The 18,640-nt window shown below is 42.8% G+C and overlaps 2 protein-coding genes and 1 non-coding gene across 5 annotated transcripts; 2 read left to right on the forward strand and 1 right to left on the reverse strand.

Moving 5' to 3' along the window:
* Positions 1-13: 13 nt before the first annotated feature.
* stk25b (serine/threonine kinase 25b) lies at positions 14-6,611 on the forward strand. Its single transcript, XM_010893318.5, has 11 exons — positions 14-403; positions 1,555-1,785; positions 1,921-1,977; positions 2,737-2,845; positions 4,530-4,687; positions 4,963-5,148; positions 5,404-5,549; positions 5,745-5,850; positions 5,963-6,034; positions 6,141-6,277; positions 6,510-6,611. The coding sequence occupies exons 1-11, from the start codon at positions 374-376 to the stop codon at positions 6,547-6,549; spliced, it is 1,272 nt and encodes a 423-aa protein (XP_010891620.1). The 5' UTR covers positions 14-373; the 3' UTR covers positions 6,550-6,611.
* Positions 2,997-3,069, forward strand: trnav-aac. Its single transcript has one exon. It is a non-coding gene; the product is annotated as a tRNA-Val (tRNA).
* Positions 6,612-8,731: 2,120 nt separating the features above from the next.
* On the reverse strand, positions 8,732-18,618 carry sept2 (septin 2). Of its 3 annotated transcripts, none has more exons than XM_010893338.5 (13): positions 18,496-18,618; positions 17,338-17,377; positions 16,102-16,216; positions 13,913-13,999; positions 13,688-13,811; positions 13,295-13,429; positions 13,012-13,129; positions 12,459-12,560; positions 12,046-12,191; positions 11,688-11,810; positions 10,512-10,572; positions 9,757-9,858; positions 8,732-9,338 (listed from the first exon to the last, which is right to left on the reverse strand). In XM_010893338.5, the coding sequence occupies exons 2-12, from the start codon at positions 17,359-17,361 to the stop codon at positions 9,778-9,780; spliced, it is 1,116 nt and encodes a 371-aa protein (XP_010891640.1). In that variant the 5' UTR covers positions 17,362-17,377; positions 18,496-18,618; the 3' UTR covers positions 8,732-9,338; positions 9,757-9,777. The 3 variants fall into 3 exon arrangements, with proteins under 3 accessions (XP_010891640.1, XP_010891633.1, XP_010891649.1); XM_010893331.5 differs by having other exon boundaries at positions 9,767-9,858; positions 18,496-18,617; XM_010893347.5 differs by having other exon boundaries at positions 9,767-9,858; positions 11,727-11,810; positions 18,496-18,614.
* Between the last annotated feature and the right edge of the window lie 22 nt (positions 18,619-18,640).

Here is an 18,640-nt window from a genome sequence, read left to right on the forward strand (position 1 = left end):
AACGCATGCGCAGTTCAAGTCGTTATTTTGTCCTCAAGCCTCAAATGAAGAACAGTCTGAGTGTTCTTTGATATGAATTAAATATTAATATAGGGGAACACCATTTGCCTGGTTAATGTCACTCTTATACATGGAGTTACATAATACATAGCTTGCATATTTGCCAGGCTGTAGTGCTGCTGTCGGGTTATTTGAGGCCGAAAACATTGCGGAGTGACAGCTCGGTAGCTTGAGCTGTTTATCTATTTTGCTAGCTAGCCTGCTAACTCGAGGGGTTCGAGAGGAAGGAAAAATAAGTAAGGAATTTGGACAACCCCGTCCTTCAGGCAGAGAGGGCTGCGGCTGCCCTTTTTCTGTCAAAGCTGCCGACGGAATGGCGCACCTACGCGACATGCAGAACCAGGTAGGCAGACTAATCTGTAGGTACTGCCACTTCGTTTAGCCAAGGCAAACCCCGATGATTGCAAGGAATTCGATGAAAAGATGGGCGGGTTTTTAGGTGGGTGGGAGAGCCCTACTAAATCAGGCATTAGACTCAGACTGAAGATTTCAGCAACTCTCCGAAATCTATTGTACCTCTAATGTTTAATATCATGTTCCTTGTCAACAACACACACCCTCTTAATCCCAATCGTGTCAAGTAAACCTTTGTGCAAAAGACGTAATTTTTTCAGAACGGTATTTCACCTTTTACAAAAGAGTTTATCCAAAAACGGAATGACCAAATATCTTAACGGACTCAACTTGCCTGTTAAAATCAAGATGACTGTTGTTATTCTCATTGTCATTCACCTAAATATGTTAATCTTATCTAAGCTTACTGATCATACAATAGATGGCAATGGCTTTGATAATCGCAAATACTGTAGCTGTCATTTTTGAGTCATTGCTGTCTTTGTTGAATTGTATGTTTTTTATTATAATACAGAAGAGCATTGTTCACCAAAATTGTGTATATCCAGTTAGGTTGTCGTGGTGTAAGTAATGGCAAGAGCCGCCGATGTTGTGACTACCTAACTATAAGCTATTGGGTATGTTTATGGTACTTCACCAAAATCATATGGTAATTTTTTGCCAAAAAGTAAACTATGAGACTAGTCGCAGTATCGCCCTGCAATTGTATTGGTTAATTAAACAATATTATAATTGATAAGTCTTTTTTTTTTTTCTAAAGTCGAGTGTTGTATTGTTATAATTTATTCTTCGTTGCAGCTTTGTCAATTAAGTGTAATAACTTATTTACTATATTTGTACCCGGGTATTGTTTAATGTCAAATTTCAGAAGATGATTTTGTTATCTTAGGAACATGCTCACTAATTTGTTGGTCTCACAGTATCAATTGTGGGTCAGTGAGCAGGGGTATGGGCTGTCTGAATGTAGATACCTACTGATACGAGTGGAACGCCTCGGTAGCTATGGCTGTCTGAGTAAAAAATCAGTAGCAGCATATGTTGAGCGTGTGATAATCTTCTAGTTGACAGCTTTGTTTAACAGCTAAGAAAGCCTGAACCTGCTAACTCTTTCCATGTTGTCACTGCTTTCCTGTGGGGCAGAATTCCAGACTCGATCCTGAGGAGTACTTCACCAAGCAGGAACGCATTGGGAAAGGCTCTTTTGGAGAGGTGTATAAGGGCATCAACAACCGTACTAAAGAGGTGGTGGCCATCAAGATCATTGACCTGGAGGAGGCAGAGGACGAGATTGAAGATATACAGCAGGAGATCACTGTGCTTAGTCAGTGTGACAGTCCCTTTGTCACCAAGTACTATGGCTCCTACCTGAAGGTAAAGTTGAACAGACACAGACAGACTTAAACATAGGCATCACTCATATACCAATGCAAACCCTCTGTCTGTGCTGTGGTCAAATGTCACAGCAAGCCTTAGCATTGAAAATAGCTCTGTGTCTTGTTCTTCCAGGGCACCAAGCTGTGGATCATCATGGAGTATTTGGGAGGGGGCTCAGCTCTTGACCTGGTAAGCCTATGGCATTACATTGAATTAAAAATATATTTTTTTTGGAAGTTTGGATTTTACAAAAAGTTTTTTATACTGTAAGTAAAAAAAATATTAACATTGTAAACATATATAATCATATTATAAAAGAAACAATAACAGTGATTGAAAAAGAGGATAAGAAACAACATTCCTTTCCAGTCCAATTTTTACAGGTAATATTTTAGTTTCTGAACTACAATTACATTTTCCTAAAGTTTTAGTTTAGGTATAGATTGTTCCACAACACTTGTTGGACAGAACAATGTGTTTTAGTTTTGTTTACAAACATTATGTATACTTTTTATAATCAGTTGTGATGCCATAAAACGGCTTCACTCAGTTTAATTTCATTGTTTTGAAGAAGCCTTTCTCATGAAGCAGCTATTGACATAATATGTCAGTTGTTTGATGAATGAATACATGTTGACGTCCAGTTGATTAATTTAAGCTGGCACTCTTAGTCAGGGCATACAGACCGTGCCTGTGGGTTCAGCAGACGGCCGACAGGGCAGTCTTGTCTCTTAGCAGTTTAGTGGCTCCTTGTGGTAGATATGGAAAAAAATGCAAGCTGGCTTGAAATCCAAAAAGACACGAGGTTGGAGGATTCACAAAGCACACCTATTAAGCAATGAACAAAATAGGATCTCACAAAAATCCAAAAGACTAAGTAACCCCCCCCTCTTCTCTCCACTTTTCCAATTCCTTCTCTTTTCCATGCCACCGTTTGTCTCTTTTCAGCTACGTCCTGGGCCTCTAGAGGAGACATATATCGCCACCATACTGAGGGAAATACTGAAGGGACTGGAATACCTTCACTCTGAGAGGAAGATACACAGAGATATTAAAGGTTTCAAGCCTTTTGGTCACCTGTCTATGCAGATCCACAAAGATTAAAGTTCACCAGCCTTTTGGTCATCTATTTATGTCTATGTAAAAGAACAGTGCCCCAAATAGAATCCACCAGTTAACATGATACAGCGAGGTGTCCTACACAAGTGGTTTCCGTAGTGTAGTGGTTATCACGTTCGCCTAACACGCGAAAGGTCCCCGGTTCGAGACCGGGCGGAAACACATTTTCATGAAGTTAAGGGTAGCATAATTATAGCATTATCGTGTGTAATATGTAGGCTAAATTAAATAACTTGACATATTAGCACATTTGCCTCATACATGAATGACAAAGGTCCCATGTCACACTGTTTTCTGATTATTAGGGCCAATGATTCAACATACATACATACATACATACACTTTACATACATAGAACAGTTTCCGACTTCATCAAATAAAGGGTGGCAATGAAATAATACCCCGCTAATCAATATTCTCATGAACCCATTGAGGCACAAAGTTTTCGTTAAGTTGTGAGAGTTGGGAACTCCACTGCCCGGCTAGATGTTATAAATATTCATGTTTATCTCCATTCCACAACAAGGCAACAGGAAACATGTCTTGGTGGGCAACCAGACTGTTCAGATACATCCATATAGACAGTATTACACCCTGCATCAGCTCTGTCCGGCAAATCAAGTCCCAGCTGTCTTCAGAACCAGGCTGATAAACAACAACACTTGACTATGTGTTGGTTTATCCAAAAACACAGTAGCTGAGCATGGCTTCATTACTGAAACATGACTGGAATGTTTTCCAAGTTATGTGCATTAGACCAGAACCAACCAGAACCGTGAAAAGGGCATAACATGGTATCCAAGTGTTAAGATATCCCAGTAAACACAGTTGAATCTATAATCAGAAAGTGGAAGCTGCATTACACCACCCAGGCACTGCCAAGAAAGTCTGTCCCTTAAAACTCTGTGCCCAGACAAAAATTATATGTGCAAGGGAAGACAGAAAGGCCAACAGTCAGTTTAAAGGCGTTAGAGAGTTCAGTGGCTGGAAGTGGCGTTATGATGCTCCAGTCAACCATATCAAGAGCTCTACATTGAAGTGACATCATTTATATATATACACACAGAATGACAAACATTTAGATTTATTAAGAACAAGGTGATTGACAAAGTCATATAAAATAAATCATAAAACACATTTGTTGGCATTATTTGCCCCCACAATGATAATGTCAATTTATCACCTGTTTTGTTAATTGGATAGCTGTTATATCCTAGCTACCTTTTATTAAGGTCCGTTTTTAGCTTGGGCAGTGCACGTGTAACCGTTCAGGTGTCGGCATGGCAGTTGTTTGGTACGACTTTGAGTCCAGGTCCAGGCCAATTTGCTATTGTGTCTAATTTTAATCTTGTAGTCTTTGTTACGTAGCTGTTTTATTGCTGCAGATCTCAAAGTATAAAATGTTACGATCCTCACGGGCTGAGCATTGAGACCCTTAATTATTAATATCAACAAAGCGATATGATTAGGGCAATAGGTTAACATACAACGTGCAGTCTGCATTTTGAATATTGTTGTTATTACATGAGGTTACATTTGGATTAAAGTATCTTTTAACTAGAATATATCATGAATATTTTTTGGGCCCTAACACCCTCCCTTGCCCACATTCTCTGCGGCAGCTGCCAATGTCCTGCTGTCAGAACAAGGCGACGTGAAGCTGGCAGACTTTGGCGTGGCAGGCCAGCTGACAGACACCCAGATCAAGAGGAACACGTTCGTGGGCACGCCGTTCTGGATGGCGCCCGAGGTCATTAAACAGTCTGCTTATGATTTCAAGGTCAGCTGCCTCTTATGAATTTGCTTTTTGATTAAAGGGATAGTTTGTGATTTTAGTAATAAAACCCTATATAGTGTGCCCCTTTATAGTCTTTCGATTCTGTTCATTCACTTTAGTAATATACCAAATATTTTATTTACAGGCTCTTATGTTCAGTACCCCCCCCCCCCCCTTTCTGAATCCTCTATGCATGCATTTAAAGAGTGTGTGTCTGTGTGTATGGATATCTTTGTAAACGTGACTGTCTCACACGTGTTTGACTCCCCCCACCCCAGGCGGATATCTGGTCTCTGGGCATCACAGCCATAGAGCTGGCCAAAGGGGAGCCCCCCAACTCAGATCTGCACCCCATGAGGGTCCTCTTCCTCATCCCCAAGAACACCCCTCCCACCCTGGAGGGATCCTACAGCAAGCCCTTCAAAGAGTTTGTGGAGGCCTGTCTCAATAAAGACCCACGCTTTGTGAGTCCAACCTCTCCCAAATCCTTTCCTTTTCCCAATGAAATTCTCCACTGAGTATTATTTCTAGGGCACCTTTATTCTGGGTTGTGAAAACCCCCCCCTGAGGGTTCCACAGAAGTGTGTGCGCTCTCTTTTTATTTTTTTCAGTTTCATCGTTATAATGCTAACTTGATTTAAAAATCCCTCCCAAACAGTCCCATTAGGTGCGAGAGTGAATGCGTGTCTTTGTATCACCCGGAGTCTGTCTCTCCGTAGCGGCCGACGGCCAAGGAGCTGGTGAAGCACAAGTTCATCACACGCTACACGAAGAAGACCGCCTACCTGTCGGAGCTCATCGACCGGTACCGGCGCTGGAAGTCTGAAGGCCACGGGGGGGAGTCCAGCTCGGACGACTCGGACATGTGAGGCTCTTGACACACACACACACACACACACGCACACACACACGCACACACGCAAGACACAGGAGAGTAGAGCACAGACAGTCAACGGAGTGTTGCTTGGAAACCCCGTTGGCTGGGGACCTGTGGATGTATTCACTGTTCCTGACTGGCACTGAATGAGACCCATGTGTGACGATCTCCTGTCCTTCCCAGGGACGCCGATGGTGATGACAACCATTGCCCCGTGTGGACCTTCCCGACGGTGCGACCCAGCTCCATGAACAAACTACAGAAGGGCTACACACACACCGATACCGAGGTGGGGCCATGTTGAGGCGCACTGAACACGTGAACATAGGGGCCTCTGCCGGAAAACTGTCGTGTCATTTGTTGTGTTGTTTTGATTCGTTTTGTTTATTTATTTTTCCCAGTCGGCGGATTCGGTTAAACGGCTACCCAAGTCACAGTGTTTGTCGGCATTGGTCACTCCCATTTTCAAAGAGGTAACCGAAGCACTGTTCATAATGTTCACATGTTGTGGGTAATGCAGTTATCCTATTCTGTTGCTGAGCCGTGTGGAAATGTCATTACTCCCCGCGGTTGTCCCAGCTGAAAGAGAAGCGAAAAGCTGCCGGAGGGAGCGTGGGGGCCATAGAGGAGCTGGAGAACGCCTTTAACCTGGCCGAGGAGTCCTGTCCCGGCATCTCGGACCGCCTTGTCACACACATGATGGAGAGAGTCTGCAGGTCAGTCCGATTGATTGGGCAGTGGGCCAGCCCAGTGATGAGGCCCGTTGTCATGCCAGTAAGGAAAAGGTTGTCGGTTCTAATCCCTGAGCCAACCAGGTGGGAACCTCCTGTTCCGTCCCTGAGCAAGGCAGTTGGTGAAATGGCCCTGCAAGTTCAATTCAAGACAATGAAAATTCACTGAAATCGTCACTACGATACCACTCACAGGCCTTAATCTTGTGTTCAACAGGTTCTCTCTCAACGGTAACACCACCCCGTCATCCAGGTGAACCCCTGCTGGCTGCAACTCCCAACCATCTACGTCTGTCCCCCATTAATGCCCCAAAAGGACCACAAACAAAAACCTTTTCTGCCCCCCCTAGTCCACACACCTTTTCCCTCAGAGATCTTTTAACTAGTTATAATCAAATATTTTTACAGTTTTTCTTTATAGAACGGAGAGTATTTAAGACAAAAAAGCCATGACATTGAGAGCGCTGTGTATAACTGGTAGACCGGGGGGGGGGGGGATCCTGTAATAAAGTCTATGGAAACGTCTTGTGTTTGGCTACATTTTTCAGTTTGCAGGTTTTCTGTGAAGTCAGTTATATTCCGTGTATTTATTTTTAGCAATGGTATAAATGACACACCCTGTAGGTGATCTTTGACTGTACCAAATTAATCTTGATGGTTTTCCAGATCGCCCCTAAACATTTTCCTTTACATTCTGTGAAATCAGGAACTATTCAAGCAACCCCTAGTGTGTACTGAGTAACATTATATATCAGTTTAATTTAAATGTACGAGTCAGTAGTACATTTGCTACCTGAGAACTGTAGAGACGCCGAATGACTGGCAGACAGATGAGACTGACCACCAGCAAGCGAAGGCAGATAGGGGCAGCAGTGAAACAGTATGATGGGAGGTTGGGTGTGCAGACAACTGGTTGGACAGTCTTTCCAGATCCCGGTATTTATTTGAATGGAAAATCAGTTAATGGTTGAATCATGTAGTTAGAGGTTAGCCATGTAGAAATGTGTTTAAAGAGCATATGATTTCCACTTTCAGAACATACAACAAATTTGACTTAAATATTTTAAAAAACGAATCCATGCTTTTGTTACTTCATGATTAGATTATTGCAATACTCCTCTCTCCAATTACCCTGATAAGACAATAAATACACTTCAATTAGTGCTAAACCCAGCTGCTAGTCACTCCAGTATTAACCTTTTTACACTGACTGCCTGTTAAGGCTAAAGCTAATTAAAGGTTTTACTGTTGATCTTGGACTTAGATTCTGTTTGAAGACTCTGGTCACAGCCCACTTGCATTTATTGACCTGCTTGTCTTCTGATCATGCAATAAACATTGATGTGGCCCAAAAGGTACTTAATCTTCACCCAATACAGCCAGAAGAGGATTGTCTGGTTCCTCTCTAGGTTCCTTCCTAAGTTTGGACCCCACTAGTTTGTTTTCCCTACCCACTGTGCATTAACTCTTGTTGCTTGCTCTTTGGGGTTTCAGGATATGAAAATTACAAATGACCCACTTAACTTTGATAAAAACTTTATTATTATTATTACAAGATAGAATACATCAAGTTTTCTTAGATTGGATAATAACAGCAGAAATTGGAATGTTAAGATCTCTATAGCTTGTGGGAAACAGAACAAGCTGTTGACACAATCAAATCAGGTTAACAACTGTGAAAGCTGTCAAACAGCTATCAAATAACTGGGCCTGTCCAATGCCTGTTCAGTCTTATGTCTCACAAACAACCATAACAAAAAGTATATGGACATCCTAATACAGCGGTACAGTAAAGGCTTCACAACTCCTCCACATCACATACTTTGAATGCACTTCATTTCACAATCATCAACACCTTGGGTCCAAAAGAATCATTAAAATTTCATTTCTTTAGAACGTTAGCCTCGAAAATTCACTCTGCTATAGATACTGGGGGTGTAGATACCCCGGGAAGGTATTCAGTCTCGGAGATATGCTGATCTAGGACCAGTTCCACGGTCTATATAATGTTCATTGTGATCTGGACAACTGACCCCAGATCAGCACTCAGTGTCTGAGACACTAAGGTTGCATTCAGACAGGCAGCACAATGAAAAATAAATTTCACTAACTGGTCATTTGACAAATTACAAACCATTTTCAGACCTGATCTGATTTGTCAAAAAAATTATAATAATCAATTAGTGAAAATAAATCTGAATTGAGCTACTTGTGTAAGCTTCACAACAGAGGCACTCAATGTTAAAAACACTGAGGTACTGTTTCCTTCATACATATGTTGAGGGCTACAGGATGACTGGGAAAGTCACAGTTGAATGTATTTCGGTCATTACCAGGCATTTCAACAACGCCACTTCAGACAAGGTCAAGAGCAGCATGCATGTGGTGTCGGGGAAAGTGTCAATAAATCATAGTAATAAGGAAACTAAATGTTGCTGCTTTATTAACACCATCTTTAAAAATCGATTTAAACATCAGAATATTTTTTAGAGAGGCCTCCAACATTGGCAGGGGAAAAAACAAAGTTTTAGCTACATGGCTCCACAAAAGGCAAAAATGAAAAAGAAATCTGCAAACTCACAATAAGTTGGCCTTTCCTATTTGGAACTCAGAGCCACAGTAACATGATCGTTCAAGAGTGGTTTTAGTGGACATCCTATGACAGCATTTAAAAGGATGAACAGCAGCTTTTGGCTTTCTGAACCGCTGAAAACAAGAGCAACGGCTATTCAAAAGCATACCCCACAGATAAGTCCTGAAGTGTAACTTCATTCGGTGACTAACTGGCATGGTCCAAACAGAATGCAACAAATGAATAATGAACAATATTAAATATTTGAAAGAAAATGTGTGTAAATATAAAAACTTAACACTGCTTATATAAAAAAAAATACTAATGAAAACTCAATAATACCCAGTAAGTGATAAATCTAAAGACAGTGGCAAGAAGTAAGAAAAGGACCAGTTAACATTTTCTTATTTAGCTCCTCTCTTTGACGCAATCATCCATCCATGTCTGTTGAAGCTCAACTAACAGCTTTCAAACCTGCAAGGAAACACATATATTCTAGAATATTCCAGACTTGCATAACTTCTGATGTTAGAGTTGAAGGGCTCATTTGTAGCTCTAGCATTATCTGTATTGCTACAATGAACTAAACACAACATTCCCCCGACACGGACATTGGCAACAGGTTTACAACAGCGATGAAGCGCCTCAGGGTTTTTGTGGTATAGGGCCAATATAACACGACAGAGAGCTGTTTTTGGGCAAAACACATGTGCCTGGACACTTTGCTGTGGTGTGTTTTGGCAATATACCAGAAACCCCTGAGACGGCGTATTGCTGTTATAACACTAGTCACCAACACAATTAGGAAAGAGTTAATGGACGTGGTATTCATGATAATCCATAATCATCATGGGACACACATGAATGTAAGTAATGCTAAACGTCTGACAACCTGTTCTCACCGTGGTGGGTTTCACATGTGATCGCCCGCCCCATCGGGTTTGATCTGCATCTGGGCCTGCATCTTGGTGATCATCTCCTGCATTCTCCTCAGCTGTTCAGGAAAAAAACAATGTGTTATTACTACCAGAACCTATAGAGGGGATGGCTGGTTAGCAACACACCTGGTGAGCGGTAAACTGGGGGACAGAACAGGGGCAGGGCTGGCTTACACCAGGAGTAGGCAAAAGTCTGGAGTTTGAGGGGCGTCGCTAGAAACGGCGATAGAGAAGTAGAGTTCTGAAAAGGCATTTTCTTTGCATGCCAGTGTTCGTCCAAGTCAGAATACTAGCCAGATTAAAACCATCGAAGACATTCTGCCACAGAGAGAAGTGCTGTTGTGTCTGTTACCACGGTAACCTGCTGCCCTCAAAGGGGCAGCTGAAAATGTTTCTGATTTGCGATATTTGTGACTCAACACAAGTTTATAAGCAATATACCAAATTACTTATAACATAAATATTTATTCTTTAGGAAACATTACGTAGCATGCTCATTCATTTCGCGTTTTATAATGTAACTATACTGTGCATTACTGGGCTTGACATAAAATCCTGGGCAGATCTAGTCTGGTAGTAAACCATAAAGTAAATGCAGACACACATAGAAAGCTAAACGAGCCACCTATTATCACTGACTTCTAAAAATCCTATGCATAACAACACGGGGCAGTGAGAGCAGTAACCAGGAAATGGTTAGCAATCTCACCTCAGCCTCCTTCTCCTGCAAGATCATGTCCTTGTCCATTTCCTCTGGTTCCGGTCCCTTCCTGCAACACGAACACAGATGGTCAGTTCGGCTCTATAGGCTCAAGGCCCAATCGTAGGGAAAACTCACCGTAATCACCACCAAACTGAACACAGGATATCTCCTGCCTTTACAGTTCTCATTTATACAGTTTATTGTACAGAGGGCAATCAGAAAACAACATTCTAAAGCATCGAACAGAAAGAATCACTAGAAAAGCAGAGGGGAATAGGGTCTCTGGAAAGCAGTCTGGTTTGGTGTATGTGGTGTAGCTTCTAGCCTAGTTTCTAGTATTCAAACAAGCATGACAAAAGCAACACTTAGTAGAAAGGAGGCGACGGGGTTAATTAGTGGCAAAAAGACTGGGGGTTAGAAAAGTGGAAAGCTGGCTGCTAAAGTGAAAGAGGGCAAGCTTAAGGAAGCAAGACGACAGCAGCACATGGGATCGGGGGTGGGTGGGTGGTGGGGGGGGGGTGTGGTACCTCCCCCATCGGAAACAGTACCTCCAACAGTCCACTCAGTTGATTGGACAGATCAGATCACCATCATTGGCTCGAGCCAATAGGATGACAGTGAAATCACTCCCTTCTTCTGGATTGGCTATAGCGCTCAGAAAGACCCAAGGGTTCCACACTCCAGAGTTAACTGTATGATTCCCGTACTGAACAAACAATAGCCCCATATTTAGCCCAACCCTGACACACCTCATACAACAGTTGCCTTGTTAAAAACGAGTAGGCCACTTCCCAGCTAGAATACAGCCACCGGACTCTAAGCTCCACGTCTAACGCAAACATGGAGACACTCTTGCAAAACTAAAAACCTAAATTATTTCCAACTTGAAATAATGTGGGGTTTATATCACCGAACAAATTCCTCAACTCTGACGAGAACCTCATCACGTCACTGATGTAACGAACACCAGACAAGAGGAGCTGGGCGACTCGGTTACCATTCAAAATGACATTCCAGTTCAGCGGCAGGACTTGTGTTGTCACTCTCCTAACACTGTGTCAACACCATCTCTTCTCTTCCACAGCCGGTCTGTGTCTGTGGGTGTACAGCTGTAGAGTATGGGGTGTGCTGGGGGGTAGGGGGGAAGGGGGCAGAGCGGAAGGCAGACAGACAGATACGTACGCAGGAGACAGAGGCAGAATGTAACCATGGGAGGACAACCTGCCGCCCCGTTTGAGACGCTCCGAGCGGAAGTTCTCGTAGTGCAGGTCCTGGGTCACTTCCTGGAGGTCCTGCATGTGTGTTCTGTGGACGGACGGATCAAACACACAGTAAACCACCTGAATCAACACAGCTGAGGCGTGTTGACTCGGAAACACAGCGCGAACGGTGAGGGAGCGCCGCCTCTAATCAGGACACCTACAGCCATAAAGACACGCAGACCTGTAAAAGGACATTCTATTGAATCGCCATTGGCCTCCATCTCCAGGGATTCCCAAGCCGTTACTCAGGGTGATAAGAAGAAGCCCCCCAAACTCACATCAGCATGGTGCGTAGCTTCAGGAAGTCATTGTGCTCGGGGTTCTCTACCTCCACCACACCCCAGGGGTACAGGCGACCCCGCACCTTCTTCCCCTTGGCCTCGATCTGCTGGTTGGAACCCACCACCGCAAAGGGGATACTGGTCTGGGTTGGGACAAGAGACCGGCAGTTGGTGGCGGAAACGGATAGCGTGTGTACGATTGGGGGGTGGGGGGGGGATTGCATACCGTCCACTCTAAGCATTTTTGAGAAAAGTTTTTGCTGGAACTTCCGTCGCAAGTGGTGAAAATCAGGCAAAACCACAAGAAACCCCTGGATTCAAATGTATTTTGATGAATATATATATAATTATATGTGGGAATGACACCAGCACGTTCAGAGTCTTAAGGCTGCAGAGAAGGTGGGAATCACTTTGAGAATCCTGGTCTGCTCCTTGAAGTCCTCGTCCTCATCAGACTCTGCGTCAGGGAGGTGGTAGATCTTAATGCCGTGCTCATCAATCTCATCCAGAATCTACACCAACATACAGGAACACAAGAGGGTCAAGTCCAATTGTTTGATTTTATTTGACTAAAGCTGAACTTTATCTACTTACGTGTATATACATAACGTACAATGGTTAACTGATCCACTGAGGTATTACATCAAAAACAGAAGCGCTAACATTTTTATCGCTGCTTCATTTAGTGGTGACCGGCGGTCTACATAGGAAAGAAAGCTGAAAAAACGTCTTAATGCAATATTTGGTTACTTTGGCTAGGAGGGCTAATTTTCAGTAGGTTAGCTGGTAAAAAGTACTGTAGTGAAGAGCTGATTTAGTTAGCTAACCAGAAACTGTTTTCAGAAACAAAGACCAACCGGTATGATTTGTCATTGCAAGATTGAATAATACTGATACACATCCTTCCTGAAACACTACTTGAACAGCTCGGTTTTATACTTCGAAGTAAATTACGTCTCCTACCCTGCGCTTGAGCCTCTCCCTCTCCCTCAGGGTGAGTGTGTCAGCCTTGGCAATAACAGGGACCACGTTGACTTTGTTGTGAATGGCCTTCATGAACTGTACATCCAGAGGCTTCAGTCTGAGACACAAGGAAGAGAATGTAAGAACTGGAAAGCCCACAGGGGGGCACTCTTGTAAAGTGAAGGTAAATTGAAAGGATTAAAATGTTCCAAAATGTGATAGTTGGCACTTCTAGTTGGATTGTTTTTTGTGTGTGTGTGTGTGTGCGTGTGTGTGTCAGTACCCATGGCCCAGTGGGGAGATAAAATAAAAGCAGCAGTGAACACGGTTGTCCACAATGTGCCGACGGTTCAGCCCACTCTCATCGTGGAGGTAGCGCTCAAACTGGTCATCGATGTAGGCGATGATGGTGCTGAAACTGGAGGACAGGGGCAGTGTGGTCATTACATGTCCCGCCCCCTAAAAACAGACCAATGAGTTGCTGGTACCAACAGCAGTAGGAAGTGGTTGCAGCACAGGGAAGTAGCATTTAAGCTCCTCTTTGCACTACAACGCAAGACAACAGCTTTGTACCCCCAACTGTATTCCAACAAGAACATTTCCTTGCAGAGATGCATGTGGTCACGGAGGGAAAAAACCTAAAACAACATGAATTTAAGCAGGCACAACGACATACCAGTCCTGGCTGTTGATGGCGTCGCCGTATCCGGGCGTGTCCACCACCGTGAGGCGGAGTTTCACCCCTCGCTCCTCGATTTCAACCGTGGATGCCTCGATCTGAACCGTGCGCTCAATCTTTTCTGTAGATCAAAATCCAAAAGCAACCCGGGAGGAGCGCAAAGTTCAGAGTTTCACAGCCTATAGACACTCAAGGACAGTAACTGGGCCTAATCGGTCTTACCCGCTGCTCCAGGGATGATTCTCTCTGGGTAGAGATCAGTGAGGAACAGACTGTTGATCAGGGTGGACTTTCCCAAGCCAGATTCACCTTAACACAGCAGACAATAGCCATCATAAGAACCCAGACATCCTTTAACCAGATGGAGACGATTAAATTAAAAGCTCTATACAATAGAGTAGGCTGGCCCTCACTGTCAACATGTAGGCTCTCTCATTGGTACTTTTTAATTTATAAAGCTATTCTGGGGTTTGACCCCAACCTACCTTTGCAAACAAATCAGCAAAAAAAAATAAAAATCTGGGAAAAAAAGTTCAAAAAGCTATTGCTTACAATCATTGGATCTCTCTCTACGGTCAATTCACACTGTCTGCACAAAGATGGGCAGAAAAGCTTTACCATCACAGGATCTCTATCTCCGGTCACTTCCCACTGTCTGCACGGAGATGGGCAGAAAAGCCTTAATATCACAGGATCTCTATCTCCGGTCACTTCCCACTGTCTGCACGGAGATGGGCAGAAAAGCCTTACTATCACAGGATCTCTATCTACGGTCACTTCGCACTGTCTGCACGGAGATGGGCAGAAAAGCCTTACTATCACAGGATCTCTATCTCCGGTCACTTCCCACTGTCTGCACGGAGATGGGCAGAAAAGCCTTACTATCACAGGATCTCTATCTACGGTCACTTCGCACTGTCTGCACGGAGATGGGCAGAAAAGCCTTACTCCTTGCTCCTACACCCTGGATTGGTCTTCAATACAAATGCAGGACCTTGTAGCACTGGGTGTTTCAAGACAAATTGAAAACAATGGAAGAGGGCCTATCTACTTGTCAGGGCTTTAAAAATTGGTGCTGTATTATTTTTTTTTACTGCCACTGGATAGTATGGTTTGTGTATTTTTATTATGTATATTTATTTCCCTATGTTTGTGTTGTGTGTTTTAAATTAGGTTTTGTTTGGGATGTCTGTCTTGGCCAGGAAATCCCCCCAAAAATATTTGTAATCTCAGTGAGTCCTTTCTGGATAAAAAAAATTATCTAATAAGGCAACACACTTGCAGACACGCAAGTTAATCAAAATACTTGAAACTTCTGTTTCCAACCAATATTTTCTGCAACAGGACTAGTCCACACTGGACTGCTTTAAGGCAGAGGGCTGAGTGCACATATGTGCACCCCCACAGACAGTCTGCCTCATCTGGCCTCAGCATGAATGAACACACACACAAACACTCCTGGGGACCAGAAAATAGAAACTGCATGCTCCCTTGCCCTAATCTTAACACTAGACTTCAATAAAGTAACATTTATGCATAACCTTAAACCTAAACTTAACCAACAACTGCAGGACCTTAAAGAAATCCCAATTCTAACTAAAATGAATTGTATGTTTGACCCTAAACTCTGAGCCGGAAATTGACTTTTGCCTCATGGGGACCGGAAAAAGGTCCCCATGAATGAATTTTTTTCTGGTTTTACAGTACTCAGGGGGAAGTTCAGATTGAGACAGGCAACAATGGTTATTAAGTGATTTGTGGGGATGAGAGAGGGGGGACAGTTTGAGAATGGCGACAGGAGGGTATGGAAACATCTGGTAAAACCCACATTTCAATGTGTTAACCCATTAAGCAGTGACCCAATCAAAATACCGAACACCAACTAGTCTGTTTGTTGTTCGAAATGCTGTACACAAATTCCTCTCATGAAGAAAAATAGCCATCCAACCATTCAAAATACAGGAAATGGATAGCTCAAATGTCCATTAGACAGGGCTGCGCTCATACTAAGACGCTCTTGACCAGAGTGCCTGAACAGTATCATTTGACACATATTGCCCTTTAAAGGACAGAAATGATCTCTACTGAATCAAGAATAAGGAAAGAACTTTGCCAGTTCAATGTCAGTCTCTCTTCCACTAGACAACTGAATGCAACAACCGGTTTGAGTCTGACAATACTCACTTCTCCATCAAATCTGTGCTTAGATCCAGTACATTTTGTTTGTACCCTGGTCTTTATCAGTGTGTCCCTATTACTATTCTCCATGTTGTTATTTTGCTTGCATGCTGGAACCAGTAATGAGCATTTTATTGACCGGTCCACACCTCTTAGAGTGGTCATAGGACAAATGACTGAAAACCTGCAGTGCAACACCAGACAATCAAGATTCAAAACTGTGTGACACTCACCAACAACCATTAGGGTGAATTCAAACCCCTTTTTGACCGACTTGCGGTGAACCTGGTTCGGCAGGTTGGCAAAGCCTACATATCCAGGGGTTTCTGGGTTGGTGAACTGACCCTGCTGTAAATCATGAGAGAAAAGAGCACACAAGCACAGGTCAATCAATTAACGGAGGCTTGGATTTTGTAACACCCACATAAATAACAACGGGCAATTAGTTTCTAGGTGTATTTATTTACTTTGCTGTTTGATATGTTCTACTCAATGAAGTATTTACTATCATCGATCTGTTCTGCTTTTGAGAATAGCTGCTTTTGAGAATAGATTTACTTAATATGAAATTACACTAAGCTTATGAAATGCTACACCTCAACTTTCTTCAAACTACATGGTAAAAAAAGTAACCATCAAGTTGTCAGCATCTGAGTAGGAAAATACTCCAAATCTCAAAACCCCAAATAATCCCTTTTAGAACGTCTGATAAATGACCAATGTACAAAGGTTACTAAAAAGAAACGTCTGTGCACAAATCACTTTGGGTGAGGTAACCGTACCCCATCTTAGCCGTCTTCAATTTGCAAAAGCCTTTATTTTCTCAGCACTCCAGTATTTTTGAACCCGCTAAAGAAACCAGGGAGAACGGGCAGCGCACATCCAGCTTCAACAGTGCATGAAGTGATCGCTGTCTTTTCAGCTTCCAGAAGCTGGGTAACCCAGGCAATGGCATTAACATACAGTAACACCACCGCTCCATAACATGCCTATGGCCTCCACTGGGAATGCAATAACACCATTACTAATGTTTCTGCTCTGTATGACTAACCCCCCCCCCCCCCCCCACACACACACACACACACACACACACACACACACACTTCCCCCGTGTGACTGAGTGGAGCATGAGAACCGAGTGGAGCATGAGAACCAAGTGGAACCCCGGTCAAGGGGGTGAGTCATGAGGGGGGGGGAAGCAGCTGCTGGGAGGACGGCAGCATCTTCTCAAGTGGCCACGAACTATCCCACTCTCACTCTCCCTGGTAAGAATAGGATTTTATTGGAACACCTGGGCCTAAACGTTATTTGCCGTGGTTACATTGAAACCTTATTTGCCGAAGCATATCGCATCGTTTTGTGTACGCATACTCCAAATGAGCTCTGAGGTCGATGAAAACAAAAAATGGAGACGGAACAGCGTAACAATATTACATTAAGTGCTTCCTCATACTCTGTCTGGAACCTACCTTCATTTTGTCTGCCTGAGACATTTTAGGCTCTTTTAACCTGCAGAGAACAAAGGGTACAAAAATCTAATTACATTACATTTTTTTATGGAAAAGCATGCAAATAATGTATCAATAGGTCCAGCAATAAAGTCTAGAGAATGACAACTGTCTACACATACAAAATGGAGGATAGCCTAAATGATTTAGGGGACTGTGAGAGACAGGAAGTCTGCACTGTGCACAAAATGACTTTCCAAAAGAACGTCTCACCACAAAAAAATAAAACTCAGACAACGCTTTTACTTCACAGATGCATTAGGCCAAATTCAAACTTCATTCAACCGATCTTGATTTCCTTGTCAGTAGTAGTGACTAACCAAATACCTATCATTTTTCAAACTGGAAGTGATCAAAATACTACAGTACTAAGCAATTCTTAATGTAGAAATACTGTAGTGAAGGGGTAAATGTGATTTGACTAAATCACAAGCCAACTGACAACGGACGGTTCTGAGGAAGCCAGCTTTACTGAGTTGAATCTTTCCTTCAGAACCAACTAGTTTTTTTTTAGCTAACTAGAGAGTACGTTGCCAGGTACAGACTTGTATTAGTTCAACGAACTACTAACTGAAAAAGGCAAGGTTTTAAAACCGCCGTTGAAATTAATGAAAATAAGTAAGTGATATAACAGTAGTTAATGCAAATAGGTCTACCTGCGTAATTTAGAGTATACTCACATCCAAGCAGGCTTAAGAGAAAGAACTAGCTGGCTTGCAAGCAAATAACCGATAGCAAGCTTCTAACATGTAGCTGATAAGCAATAACGTTACTGTACCTAGTTAGCTAACTTAACGTTAAATAGCTAGCTAGCGAAAACGCATTTCAAGTGGATCTGTGTAAACGATGTGACTCGATTAATAATTGAACAATGTCCTATTAACTTGCAGAGAGAGATTTGTTCTCCTGCAAGCTGTCCGGTAAGCTTTAAAAAAGGTTTTAATAATGTCAGCAATCAATTAGCAAATAACTAGCTAACTGAATCGCAAAAAAAGGCTAACCAGCTACGTTGGCTAAGTTAAACCAACTTAATTTCCGACATGAACTTAAAGCGACCATTCCAACTCAATAAGATTGTTAAATATGACACCCTGCTAAATAATACATTAAAACATTTACCTTTTCTATTCTCAGAGAAAGAAAACAGCGATGTTCTGCGAGCTGGACTGGCGGACACCTCAAATTCCTGAGATTCCGGTGCGCGACGAACAGCTTCTACAGCGAATGGACCAGAATGCATTGGGCGTTGACACTCAAATTAGTC

This window comes from Esox lucius, chromosome 3 (assembly GCF_011004845.1).
Source record: "Esox lucius isolate fEsoLuc1 chromosome 3, fEsoLuc1.pri, whole genome shotgun sequence".
NCBI lineage: Eukaryota > Metazoa > Chordata > Actinopteri > Esociformes > Esocidae > Esox > Esox lucius.

Bases quoted from the DNA above. Each gene is read 5' to 3' on its own strand.
- sept2 (XM_010893338.5), bottom strand. From the start codon at position 17,361: ATGTCTCAGGCAGACAAAATGAAG. The intron at 16,217-17,337 runs GTAGGTTCCAGA...CATGATTTACAG, and splicing joins CTCAGGCAGACAAAATGAAG to CAGGGTCAGTTCACCAACCC. The intron at 12,561-13,011 runs GTAGGAGACGTA...ATGTTGGTGTAG, and splicing joins GGGAGAGGCTCAAGCGCAGG to ATTCTGGATGAGATTGATGA.
- stk25b (XM_010893318.5), top strand. From the start codon at position 374: ATGGCGCACCTACGCGACATGCAGAACCAG. The intron at 5,851-5,962 runs GTGGGGCCATGT...TATTTTTCCCAG, and splicing joins ACACACACACCGATACCGAG to TCGGCGGATTCGGTTAAACG. The intron at 6,035-6,140 runs GTAACCGAAGCA...CGGTTGTCCCAG, and splicing joins TCACTCCCATTTTCAAAGAG to CTGAAAGAGAAGCGAAAAGC.